At 36.3% G+C, this 22,318-nt stretch overlaps 1 protein-coding gene across 3 annotated transcripts in view; it reads left to right on the top strand.

The window, feature by feature from the left end:
- Nxpe3 (neurexophilin and PC-esterase domain family member 3) overlaps nt 1–19,594 on the top strand; it is a 66,307-nt gene extending 46,713 nt beyond the window's left edge. For all 3 annotated transcript variants that reach the window (XM_071615390.1, XM_027943283.2, XM_071615391.1), the window contains 4 exons: nt 2,871–3,625; nt 8,424–8,497; nt 14,312–14,503; nt 18,054–19,594. In XM_071615390.1, the coding sequence (XP_071471491.1) occupies nt 2,871–3,625; nt 8,424–8,497; nt 14,312–14,503; nt 18,054–18,604 (1,572 nt within the window). In that variant the 3' untranslated portion in view covers nt 18,605–19,594. The remainder of the gene's footprint in view (nt 1–2,870; nt 3,626–8,423; nt 8,498–14,311; nt 14,504–18,053) is intronic.
- Nucleotides 19,595–22,318: the final 2,724 nt, after the last annotated feature.

Here is a 22,318-nt window from a genome sequence, read left to right as displayed (position 1 = left end):
GAGGTCTAAGCAGGAAGACCAAATTGAAGATTAAGGATTGTTTTTTAGGAGATATAAATTGTGCTCCATAGGAAGCACTGGAGTCCTGTTAAGGCATTTTCTTGCAAACTTGAGATAGAGCTTCCTTGGTCATGGTGTATAATCCATTTTATGCACTGTTGGATTCAATTTGCTAATTTTTTTAAAGACATGTAAATTCATGAGAGATATTGGTCGGTCATTTTCTTGTAATGTCTCTGTGTAGTTTTTATATCAGAGGATCACTGGCCTCATAGAACGAGTTAGCAAGTATTTCCTTTATCTTTATATTCTGGAAGAGATTGTAGAAAATGGGTATAATTCTTCCTTAAACATTTTTTAAGTATTGATTCAATCTTTTAATATCTTTACTGTTTTCTATTTGCTGTCCTTTTTCTTTGTTCCTGCTTTGACTTTCACTTTTTTTTCTGCCTTTTGTGATTTTAGTTGAGCATTTTATATGATTCTGTTTTCTCTCCTTTCTTAGCTATCAATTAAACTTAAATTTTTTAGTGATTGTCCTAGATTTTGTAATATACAATCAGATTTCACTTTCAAGTAATACTGTACCACCTCATAGATAGTATGATTACCTGTAACAAAACATTCTGTGAGATCACTTAAGAATAAGAAAAAAATGGCTGGTGTGTGGGTGCATGCCTATAGTTCCAACTCCTTTGGAGGCTGAAGCAGTAGAATTGCTTGAACCTAGGAGTTTGAGGCCACAATTTTTAAAACCCCACCTCCAAAAAACAAAACAACAACAAAAACTGGCATTTTTATTTTGTGTTCAATTATCTCTTCTCTGATGTTCTTCCTTCCTTTATATAGATTCAAGTTTCTGACCTATATTTTCCCACTCCCTGAAGAACCTCTTTTAACATTTCTTCCAAGGCAAGTATACTGGCAACAACTTCCTTCAATTCAATTTTTGTTCATCTAAAATAGTCTTTATTTCCCCTTCATTACTGAAGGATGATTTTTTATTTTTTATTTTTTTTAGTTGTCAATGGATCTTTATTTATTTATTTATATGAGATGCTGAGAATCCAACTCAATGCTCACACATGCTAGGCAAGTGCTCTACCACTGAGCTACAGCCCCAGCCTCTCTGAAGGATGATTTGACAGGTTACAGAACTCTACATGGATTTTTTTTTCCTTCTCAGTATTTTAAACATTTCATTTCCTCTCTATTCTTGCTTGCTTAGTTTTTGAGGAGAAGTTGGGGTGTAATTCTTACCTTTATCTCTTTGTAATTAAGATGATTTTTTTTCTTTTGGCTTCTTTAGCATTTTTTAAAAATTTTTTATTTATTTTTTAGTTTTCGGCGGACACAACATCTTTCTTTGTATGTAGTGCTGAGGATCGAACCCGGGCCTCCTGCATGCCAGGCGAGCGCGCTACCGCTTGAGCCACATCCTCAGCCCCTAGCATTTTGAAATTTATTTTTAATTTTCTGCAGTTCAAGTATGATAGGCCTACATATAGTTTTATGGGCAGTTACCCTGCGTGTTGTTTTTCAAACTTCCTGTGTCTGTGGCTTGGTGTCTGTCATTAATTTGGGGGAGAATTCTTAGTCTTTATTGCTTCAGCTATTTCTTCTGTTCCTTCCTTTTTCTTCTGGTGCTCTCATTATGCTTATGTTATACCTTTTATAGTTGTCCCACAACTATATTCTTTCAGTCTTTTTTCTTTTTTTAGTTTTGGAGATTTCTATTGAAAGATCCTTAAGCTTAGGAACTTCTTCCTTAGTTGTGTCCAGTTTACTAATGAATCCACCAAAGGCATTTTTCATTTCTCTTATGGTATTTTTCATTTCTAGCATCTCTTTTTTGATTCTTTGTTAGCATTCTCATCTCTTTGCTTTCAGTGCTTATCTGTGTTCACCTGTGGTCTACTTTTTCCATTAGCATTATTAACATAGCAACATAGTTTTATGTTAAAGTTAATTTTTATTTTTATTTTTCATGGTGGTGGGGATGGAACCTAGGGCCTCACAGTGTTATACAAGCACTCTTCGCTGAACTACATTCTTAGTTGTTTCAAATTTCCAGTCTGGTAATTCTAATGTTTCTGCCATATCTGAATTTGGTTCTGATGCTTGCTCTGTGTCTTCAAACTCTGTTTTTTGCCTTTTAATTTGCCTTGTAATTTTGTTTTTTGATGGAAAACTGGCATAATGTACAAGATAAAAGGAATTCCAGTAAACAAGAGTTTAGAGGTGTGGTAGTAAGGTATGTGGGGGGAGGGTATGCATTCTGTTACTGTCATTAGGTCTCAATCTTTAAGTGTATATACCCCTTGGCTTTGAACCTTGTTAGTTTTCTTGATTTTTCCCTAGTAGGCTGGAGTTGTTTTTTTCCCCCTCCTTCCAGGTAGGTTAGGCTTTGATAAAACCCCAACAGGGTAGGATCTGGTAAAATAATTACTGTTGAGGATGGGCTTTCTTAAGTACACAATAAGGGGGTAAGTTCTGGGGATTGATATTGGCCAAATTATATAGTATGCATGTACGAATATGTAAGAACAGATCCCACCATTATGTTCTACTGTAATGTACCAATAAAAAAAATTGAGGGAAAAGAATAATTCACTCTAAGAACCTGGTGAACTCCTCTGGGTAAAATTTGCTAAAGTGTAGAGACCCATCTATGAATTCATTTCTCACACTGACTTTATTTTGTAAAGTAAGATAGTAAGACAGCCCTGTAAAACTCGTGAGCTATGGTTTTTAAAGCACTGTCATCTTGGTTGATTTTATGCAAATTTAAACTGAAGCAGAGATTTATTTGACTGATATTCAGATATTTAGTGTAGTAGTGATTTCTGTTTTTGTGTCATTCTCTTTAGTACTTGGACCATGAGACTGTTTCAGCCACATTCATTGACAGCAGCGGGCAAATTGTTTTATCCCAGGCTACAGGCATTAGCCGAAATCCCTACTGTGGCTATGAACACCAGACTCTCTCCCGTCAGGAACGTTTGGAGGAGGACTCCTTGCTGGCCACCTTACAGGGGCAGGTACCTGATGTGGGCTTAGTCCCCTTTGTGAAGAGCACCGACCCTTCTTCTAGCTACTTTGTCATCTTGAACTCCGCAGCCTTCTTCAGGGTGGGAAGCCAACTGGAGGTACTGGTTCATGTGCAGGATTTTCAAAGAAAGCCCAAGAAGTATGGTGGAGACTACTTGCAGGCCAAAATCCACTCCCCCAAGCTTCAGGCAGGGGCTGTGGGCAGAGTAGTAGACTATAAGAATGGGTTTTATAAGGTTTTCTTTACTTTGCTCTGGCCAGGCAAAGTTAAAGTGTCCATATCTCTGGTTCACCCAAGTGAAGGGATCAGAGTTCTTCAGCACCTACAGGAAGAAAAGCCAGACAGAGTCTATTTCAAGAGCCTGTTCCGTTCAGGAAGGATTTCTGAAACCACTGAGTGCAATGTATGTCTTCCTGGGAGTCTGCCCCTGTGTAACTTTACAGATCTCTACACTGGAGAGCCTTGGTTCTGCTTCAAACCAAAGAAACTCCCTTGCAGCAGCAGAATTAATCATTTCAAAGGTGGATATCTGAAGGGTCTTCTAACTGCTACAGAGAGTGCTTTCTTCCAGAGGTATGTGCTCCTTGGTAATTTAAGAGTTCTTTTTTACTGCCCTAGTCACATTTAGGAGACTTTGTTGTTTTGAGCATATATTCCTTATCTCGCTGAGCTTGATCCAATTCAGGAGAAGTAGTGAATAAGAAAAATACAAATTTGCATTTATTTATTTATTTAGTCATTCATTCATTTGTTTATTTATTTTGGGGTACAGGGGATTGAATTCAGAGATGTTTAACCACTGAGCCACATCCCCAGCCCTGTTTTATACTTTATTTAGAAATAGTTGCTTAGGGGCTCACTAAGTTGCTGAGGTTGACTTTGAACTCATGATCCTCCTACCTCAGCCTCTTAAGCCACTGGGATTATAGGCATACGCCACCATGCCTGGCACAAATTTGTATTTGTAATTAGTATGCCCTACTACCCCAGCACTAGGGATTGATCCCAGGGCCTTGCACATGCTAGACAAGCACTGTACCACTGATCTGCACTCCCAGCCCTTTTTACTTGGTTTTGAAACAGGGTTTCACTAAGTTGCCCAGACTAGGCTTGAACTTGCAATCCATCTGCCTCAACCTCCCAAGTAGTTGGGATTTTATAGGCATGTGCTACAATACCTGGTTTAATTAGTATTTTAATTAGTTCTTCTCCAAGCTCAAATTAATCTTTTATTCTTGAATTGTTGGTCTTTCCCTGATGTATTTTACTTAGAACTACACATCATATTAGTGACTATAGAGACAAGGTCACTTATTCACAGAACAGATTTTCAAAAGCATCTGAGAACAGGGCTTCTAGTGATATCTAGTGGATAGGTTATTGTTTTAGCTTTCTTGTGTCAAACTAAAAACAGCTTTTAAAAAGTGACATAATATTAGTTTTCAAGAAACATTTGTTGATGAATAGAAAAGTATACAGGGCTGGGGATGTGGCTCAAGCGGTAGCGCGCTCGCCTGGCATGCGTGCGGCCCGGGTTCGATCCTCAGCACCACATACAAACAAAGATGTTGTGTCCGCCGATAACTAAAGAAAATAAATATTAAAAAAACTCTCTCTCTCTCTCCCTCTATCACTCTCTCTTTAAAAAAAAAAAAAAAAAAGAAAAGTATACATATGGCAAAATTACTGGGTTACAAGGCATACCACAGCAAACTATGTATTTTTTAAGTTAGCAATCATTGAAATTTATTGCACTATTTTGTTCAAGTTCCTCTTTTGAATATAAAGCATAAAAAAATTAGCACAACAGTCAATGTGTGGAGTAACCGGCAGAGTGGAATGTAGGGAAACAGTAAAAATTGTAATTTATGTTTTCTTTAACGTTCCTTACATTTCTGAATAAACGAACATTCCTAATAACTTCTAGTATTCTCCTGCATAGTAGAATAACTATGATTGACAACAATTAATTGAATATTTGAAAATAACTTGCAGAGAGGATTTTGAATGTTTCTAACACAAATGTCTGAGATGACATGCCCTTTACTCTGATCTGATCATTACACATTGCATACATGTATTGAAAAGTCACAGTGTACTCTGTACGTATGTACGATTGATACGTGTCAGTCAAAAATAAAAAAAAATTTAAAAAAGTAACATGTTATAAATTATTTGGTAGAAAGTATAACTTTTTTAACTTTTTAATGAAGTCTATACTTTTTAAACTTTGCCTGGTAGAGAGTTATTTTTGTTTAATACGTCTGGGCATCTCCCAGATTGCATATTTTATGTCTACTCTACATGGTGGAGGAAAAGTTGTTGTCATAAAGCGTGGTCTGTTGGAGCTCCTGAAATCAAACCCTCCGCTTCCACTGAAGTTTGCTATAGGTCCTGGCAGTGTAAGTCTAGTGGAGTCTTGCCATGCATACACGGGGCCAGCAGAGGGAGCCCGACTTAACTATATTTGCTGTACTGTTCTTGAGAAGACTAGGTATAGCTTAGCACAGAGTAAAAATGACACACACTCATACACACACACACACACACACTCACATATCCTAAAGAAAGGAAAAAACGAAACCAGAAGTTTTATTTTTAATCCTACATTCAGATCTCAGACTCGTTATTTATCAATGACTGTTATCAGATTATTTCATTTCTGTGCACTGTTTTGGGCCTATATGTGAAGACTACCCACCTATCCCTTTTGTTTTTATTGTTTTTAGAGAGAATTTTTAATACTTATTTTTTAGTTTTCGGTGGACACAACATCTTTTGTTTGTATGTGGTGCTGAGGATCGAACCGGGCCGCACGCATGCCAGGCGAGCGCGCTGCCGCTTGAGCCACATCCCCAGCCCCACCCATCCCTTTTAGAGTTGTGTTGTCAGTCCATTTGGTGGCTTAGCAAAAACAAAGAAGCACAGTTTATAATTACTCAATTTCTGTGTGGAAAATAGTGTGTGTGTGTGTGTGTGTGGGAAAGCTAGAGAATTAGTGATAATCTTTAAAATATTCCTGATACTAAGTTTTACAATCAAAAGCACCTGTTGTTAATCTAGAAGAATAATATCTTTGTAATCCTGCATTTATTTGCATGTCCTGGGTGAATATGGCTGATGGCCTATTGTAGAATCATTACAAAATTCTCCTTATCTGGAGGTTTGCTGAAAAAACAGTGTTTGAGGTGGCATACATCTTTGGAAACCAAACATTTGCAGAGTCCTGATAATTAATATTCCTATCTTTTCCTGTGATAAAGTTCTGCAATATTACATCAGACTGTCTAAAAAGAAAAAGATTGAAATTTATCTTTGGAGAAATTTTAGGGTGTGCTATTTGAGCTTATTTGGCCTGAATATGTTGCATTAATACCTGTATGTACCTCTTTTCCTTGGTGGCTTCTAACCTTGCTTAAGTTAGAAGGAATTAAGAAGGTTATTTTTGGTATTTGACACCCTAAGTAACAGGTGGACAGTTAAGTCAAGGTAATCTTTGTTCTTTACCTTTAAGGGGGAAAAAATGTGTTTGTCTTGGAAAGATAGAAGTACTTTCCTTAAAAGATCCTGTTAATGTAAGGGAAGGCCTTTTGAAAGAATGAGCTTATCACCTGAAAAGTTTCCCGTTTAATTTAGCAAGATTTTTATTTTTTCTAACTTTGTGTTAAAAAAATTCATGTCTTTAGAAACATTTTTAAGATTAATAACAGTGAACACCCATACAGCTTTTTCCTAGAGTCACCATTGTTAATGTTTTGCTGCATTTGCTTTGTCTTTCTGTGTGTGTGTGTGTGTGTGTGTGTGTGTGTGTGTGTGTGACTTTTGCCCCTGGATCATTTGAGAATAAATTAGTCATTATGGAACGGTACCCATAAATATGAATCTAAAAATGTGGACTTTAATGTATCACCATAACATAGTCATAGTAAGGGAGACTTGTATGATTGATACAATATTATTATCTAATATTCAATCCATATTCAAGTTTTCCCAGTCATCCTAGTAATATCCTTTGTAGTCATCTATTTGAGCTAATCTAATCTATGATCACACAGTGTATTTATTTATCTCTTTAATCCAGGAGATCTGTTTAGTCTATTTTGTTTTTTATGACATGATAGTTTAAATATTGCTGTTTTGTAGAATGTCCTTTACTTTGGATTTGCTTTATTGTTTCAACATGACTAGATTCAGGTTAAATATTTTTGTAGGAAAACTATAGAGGAAATTTTCCTACAGATATTTTTATGGGAAAATTATGTAATTGTCATATGATAATACTCAAAGCTTATGAAAGTAGTTTATTTGGACTCTTTTAAAAGTCATGTTCTCCTTAAGTATCACTTATCTCTAATGAATCCAGCCCTGTATACATTCTTCATTACTTGTTTATTTTGTCTTTTTTTCTCATTAGAATGTCAGTCCATTAAGAAAGAGATTCTGTGTGTGTGTGTGTGTGTGTGTGTGTGTGTGTGTGTGTGTTTACTGTGATAGCTCCTGGCATCTAGGACAGTGCCTGGCACATAGTAGAAGCTTGAAAATTATTTATTGAATGAACAAACACATCTGTTCTGAAATTGATGAAACAATTATTAAAAAAAAACAATGACTGAATGTTCCTACATCAAGAGTTTAGAAATTTATTTCATTTTTTATTTGTTTTTGATCTAAGTATAATAGACTTGATTTTTGTGGCTCAGTATCTACAATAGCTGTATTGGGTTTTTAGTATTCTGATATTCACTCTCTCTCAGTTTTTCATGCAGCCATTCAAAAAAAGTCTGAGCATGGATTCTAGCCTGAGCTAAGTGCAGAAGTCACAAGGGTGAATGAGGCACCATTCATGTCTTTGAGGAATATGTATTTTAGGAAGGGCCACCGGCACTTGAGAGTCATAGTAATGATGAATAAAGTACTGCATCAGTACATATCTGGGGGCAAGTGTCCTCAGTGGGACTCATCTCAGATCTGGCAAAGCCAAAGGAATCTGACATGCTACAGAGACACACAGCCTGATAACTAGGTAGTTACCAATTAGACAATAGCGTGAGCTATTCTGAGTACCAGAAGAATAAGTAATGTAAGCCAGAACTTGTCATTTTGGATTTTGCATTCTTAGGACTGGCCAAGAATATATAGTGTGGTGAAAACTTACTATGTTAACTTCCTCCTCACTTTATATACACATATAACGTACTTATTACAAAAGACCTGGTTTGTCAGTTATTCATATTGTTGGTTAACACTTACATTTTACCATAATAAGGCACTGTGAAATCATATCCATTTTTTTGCTATGTGCAGATAAAGATGCATACCCGAAAATAAATGCCTCTGAATCTAAGCTTGTGCTTTTTTATTCCTTTTAAAGTGGTGTCAATATCAAAATGCCAATCAATTCCAGTGGACCTGATTGGGTGACTGTGGTTCCCAGGAGGATAAAAGGTAAAAAAAAAAAAAAAAGGAGTTTGATGATTTATTGTTTTTCTTGCTAAATGGGTTGAAGCTCTGTCATTTCAATGATGTTATAAATTTTTTTTTTGTCACTTTAATGTGCCTGGTTACTTCTGGCACAACTGAAAATATTAAAAACTGATTTTAAAAACATTAGCTAAATCTTATGTGATTAATTCTGGGTTTTTCTATTTATGTTTATATGAAAATTATATTTTTTTTATCATCCCTTCCCTTCTGTTTATCTTATCAAGAGCCCATAGAGCTATATTGTTCAGTATAGTAGCTACTAACTTCATGAAGCTATGTAAGTTTAGATTAATTAAAATTAAATAAACAGACACTAGTATGGCAATATGTAAATCAATGGATGTGTAACTGATGTGATTCTGCAAGCTGTATACGGGGTAAAAATGGGAGTTCATAAGCCACTTGAATCAAAGTGTGAAATATGATATATCAAGAACTATGTAATGTTTTGAACAACCAACAATAAAAATTAAAAAAAAATAAATAAAATAAAAAAGGGGAAAAAATAAATAAACATTCAATTCTTTAGTCACACTATGTGAAAACATAGAAGTTTTCACCACACTATACATGATACTTGAGAGTGATCATGTTTTAACAGCATTTAATATAGAATCTATACACGATTACAAAAAGTTCTGTTGGATATTGTTATACTAGAGATACTCAAGGAATGTGTAAAATTGGCTTGCAATTTTTTATTGGTTCTTTTTAGCTATAGCTGACAACAGAATTTATTTAGACATAAAAGAATGGAATATAATTTGTTCTAATTTAGCCCCCAGTACTTCCTGATCCCTTCTGTTCCTCCTACCTCCTGTTCCCTTTCCTCTACTCTACTGATCTTTCTACTATTTACTTTTTTTTTTTAATTAATGTCTTGTGGGTATACTTGATGGTGAGATTCAGTGTGGTATATTCATGTATGTACATAGGAAAGTTAGGTCAAATTCATTCTACTGTCTTTCCCTTCCCTTTATTCCCTTTTGTCTACTCCACTAATCTTTCTTCTATTCTTTTTTTTTTTTTCCCCTGTCTCCTTATTTTGAATTAGCTTCCACATATCAGAGAAAACATTTGTTGTTTGACTTTTTTGGGTCTGGCTTATTTCACTTAGATTGTTAGTCTCCAGTTCATCCATTTACTGGTAAAATCTGTGTTTAACTTTCCAGGTCATTCTGATGCATTGATGTAGGATATTAATAGTAAAAGGATAAAATTCAGAGGAATGTGTTATGATTTTGCAGAATAGATATAGCTAGTTATAATGACTTTTAGAAAGGATGAACATTATTAAGGAGATTTACACAGATGGTGGGCAAGATCCTTTTAGTTGTTGAAAACATATTAATATTATCCCACACAGTAGATGTAAAGCCTTTTGCCTTAGGGGTGAGGTATATAATATACATGGACCAAGCTTAATGGGCATTTAGCCATACCTTGTGCGGTTGTGGGGAATTAATGAAAAGCAAGGACCACCTCAGTAGGGCAGCCTGAATTCTGCTGTTTGTACAGCTTTGTTTCCATGCATAAACAAACCCAGTGCAGCCAGATCTGTAGATTTTTTTTTCACAAAACCCCAGAAATGTTAATTTTAAAAATGTGATATTTCCAGATCTCACAGCATTAGCATCCAATTCAAAATAGCATGGGGGCTAAATAAAATTAGTCTGTGGCAGCGATACAGGCAGGAAACTGCCGGTTGTCTCTCTAGTCTCCACTGTTGTGTGTCATAAGAAATCTCAATCTTTTCCTAACGAAGAGCTACATTTGATTTACTTGAACCAGATGGATCACTAGTTTTAGAAGGTACATATGAGAAACATCATTAATAGAAATACTTATCAATCTTGATCTCAGCCCATGGCCAAGATGTCAGTAGACATGATGCCTCTCAACACTCCCATGTTTGACATCCTCAGGAGGCCCTGTCCCAACACCAAATTTACTCTTCTTTTCCACAGCCCTGTCTGGCTTGCCCACCTTTGATGTCTCAGGTGTCTTTGGAATGGTTAGTGGAAGGAGCTTTTATGTTTACCTCCACCTGACAGATCTTAAAGATCAGCCAGGAAGTGGTGTGGTATGTGGTGTACTACTTAGAGGGAAGACAGACTCTGTAACTAGTGAGGCTTTTGATGGATTTTTAGAGGAATAAAGTAACCCTAAATCAGTAGGAGCAAGTAGGCTGGCTTTCATTGAGAAAGCATCTTGTACCAGATAGGTAATTAGAAAGAAAGAGAAGGCCAGGTGCTTTGCTTTATGTAGAATCAAAGGAACTCAGCTTAGCAGTACTTCATTGAAATTCACCTTAGTGACCCACAGAGGGCACTCAAAGACCTTAAATAAGAGTTCATATTTTTCCTCCTATGCCAACAGTTTGTTTCTGCTTCAATTTTCACCCATTAATTTTAGCACCCATTAGCTTTTATCATTAGTAGTTATTTCTGTGGCAATCTAATGTTAACAATCTAATAATGATATCACTCATTCCTTCAACACTTGTAGCTGAAATTCTTTTGTAAAGAGGTATTATCCCTTTCCCCACATTTATTTATATCAGTATGGACTCATCATAATTTCATATTTGAGTTATAATCCAGCTTAATCGCTTTCTCTCAAATTGTTACAGATTTGAAACCTTGTCAATTGGAATCGTTCCAGGAATTTTCTCTACCTTTGACATGTTCTCATTCAATGGAGCACTTTCTTACTCTCTAGCACCACCAGTTACTCTAGCCTCCTTTTTTTTTTTGCCCTATCCCTGGATGTGTTCATCATCTTTACACCTTTATCATTTCACTTACAAAACCTATATTTTGGAGTTTGCTCTCTATGAAATTTTATTATTTTTGTTTTAGCTAATTAACTTCCTATAAGGTAAAATTATTCCAACATTCCTATTTTGAGTCTAGTGGATTTCTTGAGACTGCTTAATGCATGGATATAATTGTAGTCAAGAACAAAGAAAGAGTTTTTAATAAGAGTAGGCTAGCTTATCAAGGCCAAGTGTTTGGTTTCTAACAGGTTTTTCCAGTGTCATAATTACTGTTGAACTTTCATTAGCATTGTACTGTAGTCCCCAGACTATCATAACTAAAGGACTTGGCAACCTTGATGGATCCCAACCTCATCAGAAACTTGAGCTCGTGTTTTTTTAGGGGGTGAGGGTCGGGGTGGGGGTAGGGGATGCTTACCTATTCTACTGAGATATAATACCCAAACTTCCACCCTTAATTCACATTGTATCCCTCTTGTCCAGATCTTTCTAGATGGTTTAGGAAAATTTATCTTACTGCCTCCCCCCCTTATTTGTCCTATTTTTTGTCCCAGATAGCCTCCTATGGTTAACAATGGCATGGGATGACACCCTCTGGAGGAAAATGTTAGCTATGGGCTTTAAAGAGAAGCCAGGCCATTTTAGAGATGACTAGACATTATTTGCAAATCAAAGATAAACCTGATTTTGTACAAATATCTTCATATCTGCCTTTACAACCACCTTGGCATCAACATTTCCTCTTACCAGCAATATTCAGTATAACTAACCACTAAATTGAGTAATAAATCTTTATTTTTATTTAATCTTATTCCAAATTAATATCATATTAGGGGTTATATTATCAGTTTAAGATACTTTCATATCTTAGTTACCTTATGTGAAAATGCATTGAATTTAACAACCTCTGACCCCTTGAAATCAGTCAGGTAATATTTTTGAAACAACTGACCATAAGGTGGCAGCACAGGTATGTACATTTCACCTTAAAAAATAGAGTTCTTAAAGAATGGATGTCAGATTCAGTAATTGATTTGCTTTGCTTGATTTAACTCTGGTAGTAATTGTAATTGAAATGTTAATTTTTCCTGTGTGATATATACATTTCTTTTTAACATGTATTTGACAGAAAATAGTCAAATTACCAAATTAAAAATTTAACTTCAAAACCACTTTTAATTTTCTCTAGTAAATGTTTTCTGTGGACCTGGGTGCCTTCACTATAGCTCTCTAGCTCTGCCATTTTGATGTACTGATGAAACGAGGGAGCTTGGGCAAGGTGTAGTTACATGGTAAAGCCACCCTTGACAACATGTTGAAAGATTCTTTGATTTTTTGTTTTTGAGATGGGGTCTTGTTCTGGTATCCAGGCTATCCTTGAACTCCTGGCCTCAGGATCCTCCTGCCTTAACCTCCTGAGTAGCTGGGGGACTAGAGTTACTATCTGACTTGAGAATTTTTTTAAATAAGTTGAATAAATATTTATTCATCACCCTTCCGTTGTTCTTTTTAATAATATTTACCAAAGTAAAGCTTTTGAAGCACGTTTACTTTTCATTTGGGCCCTGAACATATAAAGAATTAGCAGATAGCCAAGGGGAAAAATGATTAGATCTGCACTTTGTTAAATAGGGCATTTTCTTTGGAGGATATAAAAAATCCAAAATAATTTTGAGTAACGTGGATAATATCAAGAATTCAGATAAACTGAAAATAGTCACAAATAGGGGACATACTTAAATTTCTGATTGGTGTAAACATTTGCATTTCAAATTGTGGTTTAACAGATCACTACACTGTAAAATGATTGGAATATGATCAAGGTTGAACTTTGGGTTATGTAAGGAAGTGACATAAAATGATTGGTGGTTTCTTGAAGATTAGAGATTTGAATAATTGTTAGAAATATAAATATATATACCTTCAAGAAAAAAAGCTGAAAGAAATGGCTGACATCTACTGATATCTATTTCTGAGAAGTACCTCCTGCACAGTGGTTAAAAACCTGGGCTTTGGGGCCCACCTGCTCAGGTCTGGTTCCGATTTCATTACTAGCTCAGCTCTGGGACATTGGTCAAGTTGCTTAATTATTCTGAAAGGCAGGGATAGTAACAGTACCTTTTATAAAGAATTATTGTGAGCTTCATGTGAGATATTAGGTTTAATTGCTCAGGATAGTGTCTAATGCAGAGTAAACTGCAAGAAATTTGGCTATCACTATCTGTTTTGACGCATGCAAAGCATTTGTTTCCATGGAGGCATTTTTCCAATGGAGGTGTTAGGGCAGACAGAGGTTGACTCTCCCTCTAAAAGGTAGATGGTGATTGTGTTGTGCTTTGTAGCTAGGCTACAAGGTGAGTACACGTTGTGATGCTTTTTTATGCCTAAGACCTTATCAACCTTTTATATTGTGGAGAATAATCCTTTATATGTCATTTGTCTCAATGTGGTCAATGAATTTAGGACCCACAGATTAAAACTTTCCTTTTAATGAACCAAGAAACATTGGACTAATATTACTATACATATATAAAATATTAAATTCTTACTTGCCTCACAGGTATTTGGATAAAAAATAGTTATGCTTTTTCTGGGACATTGCTGGACATGTGCTTATATCTACACATTTCTTTGGTGTTTGCCTTCCTTTATTTTTTGTCTTTTATAAAAACATGCATACTCAAAGGAATGCTCAGCGTCCCCCTTTCCCCTGGTGTCCCTCAATACTCCCACACCTATTTCACATCTTCCTACTTCTGTGCAAAGGAGAACCTTTCTGTATGAAGGGGAAAGTCTGGGATGTCTTTCAGATATGATAACAGGAAATGTTGCCCAAATGCTAGCAGTCTAACAAATATATAGGCATTATTATGTTTCCTGCAACATTTTTCATCTATTACTAGAGGAAAATTAAAATATATATGTGTGTGTGTGTGTGTGTGTATTTGTTTATTTATTTATTTATTTATTTTCCCTTTTTCTAACTAACAACCTAGAAGTACCTGAAGGCTCAGAAACTTTTCCTTCTGGGTATTATTACAAAGACCAGTGGAAGCCCAGAAGATTTAAGATGCGCCATTTTAATGACCCTGACAACATTACAGAATGCTTACAAAGAAAAATGGTGTATTTATTTGGTGACTCGACAATCAGGCAATGGTTTGATTACCTCACTACATTTGTTCCAGGTTGGTACTTTGCTTTTTGTTTCATAACTATATCCTAGAGGGATGAAATCCGGGTTATGTAAGGAAGTGACATAAAATTGAAATACGTAGACTCACTCTAACTCTGAAGAAAGGCATCAGGTGAAGAAGCAATTTCTCTGTAGGATTAAAGAGGTATCCTCATTCTGGAGAGGTATGTGCAATTTCTGATCAATCCAGAAAGATTTGTCCACTGATTATCTGTTTGATCACCCTGGACAAGTCATTTACTCCTCAGGGCTTTCTTTCTCCATGTGTGAGATGAGACAGCAGGACCATGTCACTTTACAGCTGTCTTTTACTTCTAATATTCGGGATTATAACATAGAGGTAGACATTTCCAGTTGTTTCTCTTCTAGTTGTTCGGTCCAACCTCAAATTTATAGTAGATTTAACTGGAAGGAAATTTACTGTGGTTCATTTTACTGCATCCATGTAGCAAAACCATCCTTTAGGCCTACCACTGGGGGCACTCTGAGGTAGAGCTGGCTCCTCTGGAGGGAGTGTGGGCAAGTCCCAGTGTGGTTAGCTTCTTGTTTCTCTGGGGCTACTCTCCAGACTCAGAACAAAACCCACCACTTATTCACTGCTGAGAGCCATAGCCAAGTAGGACGCATGGCATTTTTGGTTGAAAGGTGACCCTGCTCAGGGATTAGGGTGGCTCCAGGTTTAGGGTGGATCCTGCTGGGAATAGGGCGTATCCTGCTGCCTCGGGCTCCTGCTCCTTGAGTTCCCGTTGAGTTCTCGCGGGGTTCTGAGAGAATTGGTACGCAGAGCCCGGTGGAGGGAGTGTATTTTCCCAGAACATGCGTGTAGAGTGCCGGTGAGAGTTCGGGAATAAAGAGTTGCTGTTTGAATCTACAAGGCTTTGTGGTGGCTTGGTTATTTTGTGCCCAGCCAGACTGCGGCATTTCACAATGGTGTTCTCTTCTTTCTGGAAGGAATATTGATGGGATGAGGAGGGATGGATCCTGGTAGTAAGAATAAAGACCCTGCTTACAATTCAGGAAGTTCTGTGGGAACTGATTTTGTGGGTTTTTTTGGATGATTATATATGGGAAAGGCTTTTCATAAAGTAAATCCTCAATGTTTGTTATGAGTTGCTGCTTGTGATGTGTTTCATTCATTCTCCTATTTATTACAATAGCTTACTTTCAAATTTAATATTTAGAAGGAAAGGAAGAAGTAGATATTACCCCAAAAGGAGAAAAGTCAATTGTAGTTTTCACTTGTTTTTTATTGAAACAGATATAGTTGAGTTTTTGTTGGTAAAACAAATTAAAAATCAGAAGGGAAATAATTTGTATAGCACAGTGCTAAGCATGATTTGATGCTGACCAGACTGGGCCTTTCAGATACCTATAGTTTCTTCTTAATTTCTAACGTTGTAACTTGGTGTCTCCTTTAATTGCAATGATCATATAGACAGTTTTGGTTGTTTTCCACAGACCCGTTATAGACAAATTTTCATCCAATAAAAATAAAGCCTCAGGCTGGGATTGTGGCTCAGTGGTACAGCGCTTGCCTAGCATATGTGAGTCACTGGGTTAGATCCCCAGCACCACATTAAACAAACAAACAAAAACCACCACCACCAACAACAAAACTAAACAAAATAAAGATATTGTGTCCATCTACAATTAAAAATATTTAAATAAATAAGAAAGAAAGAAAGCCTTGTGTGGGTACTTGATCTTGATCAAAAGCAAACAGAAGCTTGAGCTTTTATTTGGTTTAAGTAGGGTTGGGTGCTAAATAGTGATGAATCTGGTAGGAAAATCTAATAGAGAAACCTTGGGTTGTAGGCAGAAAAAAGTGAAACCTGCTTGAACCCTTATAAGGAATATAGGACAATTACAGTCTGATGCTGTCTCTTCACAATTGACTGTAAACTCCCTCAGGGCAAGAGCTGTGACACCTCTCCAAGCCTTGCTGAAAATGAGCCCTGAATGCTTAGGAAATGCTGGTGGAATTGTGTTGCCAATATTTGTTCCTTCTATTCCCTGTAAGGCACTTTGGGAATGTTAAAGGATATGAGCTCCCCTTTCCTCATGGGGGCATATATCAAGTGATCAAGTACAGAGTTTTTAGGAGTAAAAAGGGATCCTATGGATTCCTTGGATCTCCAGAATATTTCAGAGAAATAGACCTTGAAACACAACTTAGATAAAGGGGGGGTGGGGGTGGGGCAGAAGGGAATTCTATATTACACTGCTGCCTTTGTCATTTCTCAGACCAGAAAAAATTCTGTAGGGTATTAACTGTGATTTTTTTTTCAACCATGGGGTAAAACTGAAAGTCAAAAGAAACCAGAGTTGCTTCTTTCTTTTCACTTATTGCAAAAAGAGGAACTTTCTACCCTCCCCCCAGAATTACAACTTAGATTATTTTATTTTTTTAAAAAAGTTTATTTTTATCCAGGTGTGATGGCATACACCTCTAATGCCAGCTGCTTGGAAGGCTAGGATTAGGTGTATGCCACCTGCGTTGGGAGGCTAAGGTAGAAGATTTCAAATTCAAGGCCAGCCTGGGCAAGTTAGCCAGACCTTGTCTCAAAAAATAAAAAGAGCTGGGAATGTAGCTCTGTGGTGGAGGACTCCTGAGTTCAATCCCCAGTACTTGCAAAATGTGGGAGGGAGAAAAGCTTATAATTGTGTATATTTTGGGGATACAATGTGATATTTTGATATATATACATTTTAGAATGATTATATCGATTAGCATATCTATCACAAATGTATTTATTTGTAATAAGAACATTTAAAATCTACTTTCAGCCATTTTGAAATGTACAATACATTATTAACTACAGTTACTATGCTGTACAGATCCCTAAAACTTATTACTCCTATCTACCTGAAACTGTGTACCCTTTGAGTATCTTCTCATTCCCTCTACCCCCACCAAAACTCCGCCTCTGGTGAGTTTCTGTATTCTACTGTAAGTGGGAGACTTTTTAAGATTCCACATATAAGTGAGATCATGCATATCTGTCTTTCTGTGCTTGGCTTATTTCACTTAGCATAATGTCCTCCAGGTTGATCCGTATTGTTGCAAATGATAGAATTTCTCAAGAGAATTATTTGATTACTAATTGTGCTCATAAAACAGAAGTTACAGCCCTTGTCCTGGAAGATATAATATTTACCTATTAGAAGCATAAAGTGTAAATGCCAATTTGACTTTTAAATATTCAACTAGTGGTGCAAACAGCAAGAGTTTTTGGCCTAAAGTTAAACAGGTATGTTGTTTTTGAGGCATATTTAAAGATGTAGAATCGTTCACTGATGGCTTTACTTATAATATCACATTTGTGGAGTGTTTTGAATAATTAATACGTCAGAATAAAGGCCGATTGATTCAAAGGTGGGCAGGGAACAGTGAAATAGGTATTCCTTTAGTATTTCTATTGTATGTTTTTGCTGGACTTTTATTTTAAAAGCTGTTCTTTGAAGCTACTTGGTAAAGAATATTCATATATATACATACATAGCTTGAATGTGTTTATGAATTTAATTTTTCCTTGTTTCAGACTTAGTGGAGTTTCAAATGGGTAGTCCCAAGAATGTGGGTCCCTTCCTTGCAGTGGATCAGAAGCACAACATCTTGCTCAAATACCGCTGCCATGGTCCACCCATCCGCTTCACGACCGTCTTTAGCAATGAGCTCCATTATGTGGCAAATGAACTGAATGGAATCGTGGGAGGAAGGAACACAGTGATTGCCATATCTTTGTGGTCTCACTTCAGCACCTACCCCTTGGAAGTGTATATCCGTCGGCTCAGGAACATCCGTCGGTCAGTGGTCCAGCTCCTGGATCGAAGCCCTAGGACTGTAGTGGTCATCCGGACAGCCAATGCCCAGGAACTGGGGCCCGAAGTGAGCCTCTTCAACAGTGACTGGTACAACTTTCAACTGGACACCATCCTTCGGAGGATGTTCTCAGGGGTTGGAGTATATCTCGTTGATGCCTGGGAGATGACCCTGGCCCATTATCTACCCCACAAGCTGCACCCAGATGAGGTTATTGTGAAGAACCAGCTGGACATGTTTTTATCTTTTGTGTGCCCCTTGGAGACCTAGGTTGCCCTGGAGGGGACTAGAGGAATAACATCTGTGATCTCCCCAATTGACTTCCAGTGCATAAAGTTTGTGGGTGGCCCCATTATGAGATGGCTACCATTAATATATATAAAACTTCAAAAAATGCCGTACTTTATATAATGACCTGTAAGGACCTTGGAAAACGCAGGCTACATTTATATCTACCTATAGGATTTTTTCCAATCTTGACTTAACCATGGTAGAATTCTTATTAACAGCATCTACACACTATATTGCCCTTGTAACCAAAGATGCTAATGAGTTTTTTTGACCTAGCTTCTTCTGGGACTGGAGACTACTGTGTTAAAGCATGTGAGAAATGTTTTGATGTAAATGGAAGGGACAAATTTGGTTGTCAGTGGAAGTGTTTGTGGCTTATTTGGTAAAGGAAATTGAATATATCTGCATGAATAGTCCAAGTGGTCCATCTTTAGGGGGTGAATTAAAGAGGGTTTATACTTATAGGTTCCTATGAACCTACTGAAGACTGCAGTGACCCAGGAATTTCTCTTGATCTACCTTTTCTGAATTACTTGAAAAGGCCAATGTGCTTGGTCAGAATTTTATAGTATGGGATATTAAAAATTTCCCACTTTTATCTAGGAAAGAAGTGAAGGGGAAATATGAAAGCAGTATGGATAAAATCTGTGCTTTGAATTGATATTTGCATTGGATGATTGTTTCTTATTTGGATCAGCTAAATTTTTGTGTGATGAATATTTATTCTAAAATAACCACTTTTGGAACTGAAAGGGGGAAATCTATGCCCAGAAGTTTATTTTTATGTTCTAAAGTTTGAGGGGTTTTAAAAATTGACTTTTATGTAAAGAATGCTATTTATTATTATAAAGATGTAGAAGTTTTTTTCTGCCAATTTCAAGTGTTTCCTTTTTGGTTATTTTGAACTACATACCAAAATTAGAAGCTAGAATCCAATTAGATATTAATAAAATCAGAAATTAAAATTCATGACAGGTATTCCTTATTTAGGCATATGTATACATATTTTCTCCCATTCTCAATTGTCAATTTTCTTTGACTTTATCTTACGTTTTTCTAAAAAAAATTTTTTAGTTGTAGATGGACACAGTACATTTATTTTATTTATTTTTATGTGGTGCTGAGGATGGAACCCAGTGACTCACACATGCCAGTTGAACACTCTACCACTGAGCCACAACCCCAGCCCCATCTTACTAGTTTTAAATGAATTGAAGTTTATTTGGGGTCATTTACTAAGTACTGTCCCATGTCTAATTTTAGTTGTCGTTAGGTAGACACATGAGGAAACATAGGTCGTTTTAGAGATGACAATGGATGCTTAAAGCATGAGAAGTATGCACTCTTAGAAGAATGAGTCAAATAATTTGGGTTTTTAACTTAATGTCTCAGATCTTCCTTTCCTTTTCTTCTAAAGATCATCGTTTATAATACATTTTACGGGTAAAGAGCATTTTTGTTTTCTGAGCCTGAAGAGGACCAAAGGAGTTAAATTAATTTTAATGGACCTTAAGCTTGTTATATTTGATAAAATTTCAGAATTGGGGTCTGTGCCTCCAGGAATTGGGGAATTAATGTTTGTGACAAGAGGCCAGTGATTCTGATGCAGCAGTGGGGTTCTACACATGAAGAAACACACAGAAGGGGAAGAGGGAAGGCGGAACCAGGAAAGTAACACTGCTTGTCTACTATTTCAAGGGCTTCCCAACAACTTACTTAATTCTAATCATGATCCAATAGTGTAGGTGGTATTAGCTCCATTTTATAGATGAAGAACTTGAAATTAGATTTGAATTAAGGTATATGGGAGACCAGCTTCTTACAATTTTTTAAAGAAGTTTTATTTTTAGTTTTTTGGTACTGGGGATTGCCCTCAAGGGTGCTTAACCTCTGAGCCACATCCCCAGACTCTCCCCTGCACCCCAACTTTTAAAATTTTATTTAGAGACAGCATCTCATCGAGTTGCCCAGGGCCTCACTAAGTTGCTGAGGCTGGCTTTGAATTCCAGATCCTCCTGGCTCAGCCTCCTAAGCTCCTTGGGGTGGGGGATTACTGGTACTATGCCTGGCAGAAGTTTTCTTTTTTGATAACTTTTTGGCATTTTCTCTAGAAGAACTGCTGGAGCAGGCTGAGGAGTCACTTTTTTAGGGCAATTTCATGGAGAAAGCAAACACTGTATCTCCAAGGGTTTGGAGTGAGGCTGCTGCAACTGATTTTCTTGTGACCTTGTCCAGTTTTTAATTACTTTTTAATTTGGTTATATATTTTATTTACTTACATATTTTAATTACTTTTTAATTTGGTTAAAGATTTGATGACACAATTTCTTGAGGTAGTTTCAGTCACTTTCATTCCTCCTCTGTCTTTCTGCACTGTGTGTCAACTTTGATAGAGATTGAAATATTACATAAACCTTTCTTAAAACAATTAGACACAGGTCAAGTGTCTCTAATCTGAAAATGCGAAACCCCAAATTCTCCACAAACCAAAACTTTTTGAGCACCTGACATGATACCACAAGTGAAAAATTATACACTTGACCTCATACGATAGTCAAAAAAGATGCACCAAAAAAGTTACATAAAATTACCTTTAGGGCAACATGTGTAAACTGTATGTGAAACAAAGTTCATGTTTAGACTTGGGTCATGTCACTGGGCTATCTCATATAAATATGCAGATGATCCAAAATCCAAAATATTTCAAAATCTGAAACACTTCTGGTCCAAAGCATTTTTTTAATATTTATTTTTTTTAGTTGTCATTGGACACAATATTTTATTTTATTTATTTATTTTTATGTGGTGCTGAGGATTGAACCTAGGGCCTCGCAGGTGCTAGACGAGCCACAATCCCAGATCCTGGTCCCAAGCATTTTGAATGAGGAAAATTTAACCTGCACAATACTTTTCTGAAATTTTTATTTTAGGATAGCATCACATAGTTCTATGTATTAGCATTTCAGCCAAAAAGTGGTTTTAAATATATATATTTCTCATTATAAAAATTAAGGCCATCATAGAGTACAAAATCTAGAAGAAAAAATCCGGATTAAAAAAATCTATAGTTCTATCACAGGAATGCAATGAACATCAGCATTTTTATATATTTTCTTCTAGGATTTTAAACCACATACAGTGGGCCTTTCATATCTGTAGATTCAACAAACTTCAGATAGAAATATTTGGGAAAAATTGCATCTGTACTGAACACATACAGACTTTCCTGGTTCTTACTCTCTATACAACATAGAACAACACTTATTTGCATAGCATTTACATTGTATTAGATATTACAAGTAATCTAGAGATGACTTATTAGATTAGATGGGAGGATGAACATAAATTATATAATACCATCTTACTAAGGACTTGAGCAGCCTCAGATTTTGGTATTTGCAAGGGTTCTAGAACCAAAATACAGAGAGACAACTGTAGCTAATAGAGAATATGTAATTTGGATACGCTTTTTAATTTAAAATATAAATATTTTCTGTTAAATAGCCTTAAAAATTATAAAGATCTGCCCAATAGTTATATTAATGATGTTAATATTACCTAAGTTGGCCGTTATGGTTGAATGTTTTGGCTTATAATAAAATATTAAAGCAATGTTTTATATATAATTTCATTGGATTAAAATATGGACTTTTATTTTGGAGTCACAGTATTAATATAACTTAGTGAATTCTC

This window comes from Marmota flaviventris, chromosome 8 (genome assembly GCF_047511675.1).
Source record: "Marmota flaviventris isolate mMarFla1 chromosome 8, mMarFla1.hap1, whole genome shotgun sequence".
Classification (NCBI taxonomy): Eukaryota; Metazoa; Chordata; class Mammalia; order Rodentia; family Sciuridae; genus Marmota; species Marmota flaviventris.
The sequence above is the reverse complement of the archived record's forward strand: the minus strand, read 5'-3'. Positions and strand labels throughout refer to the sequence as shown.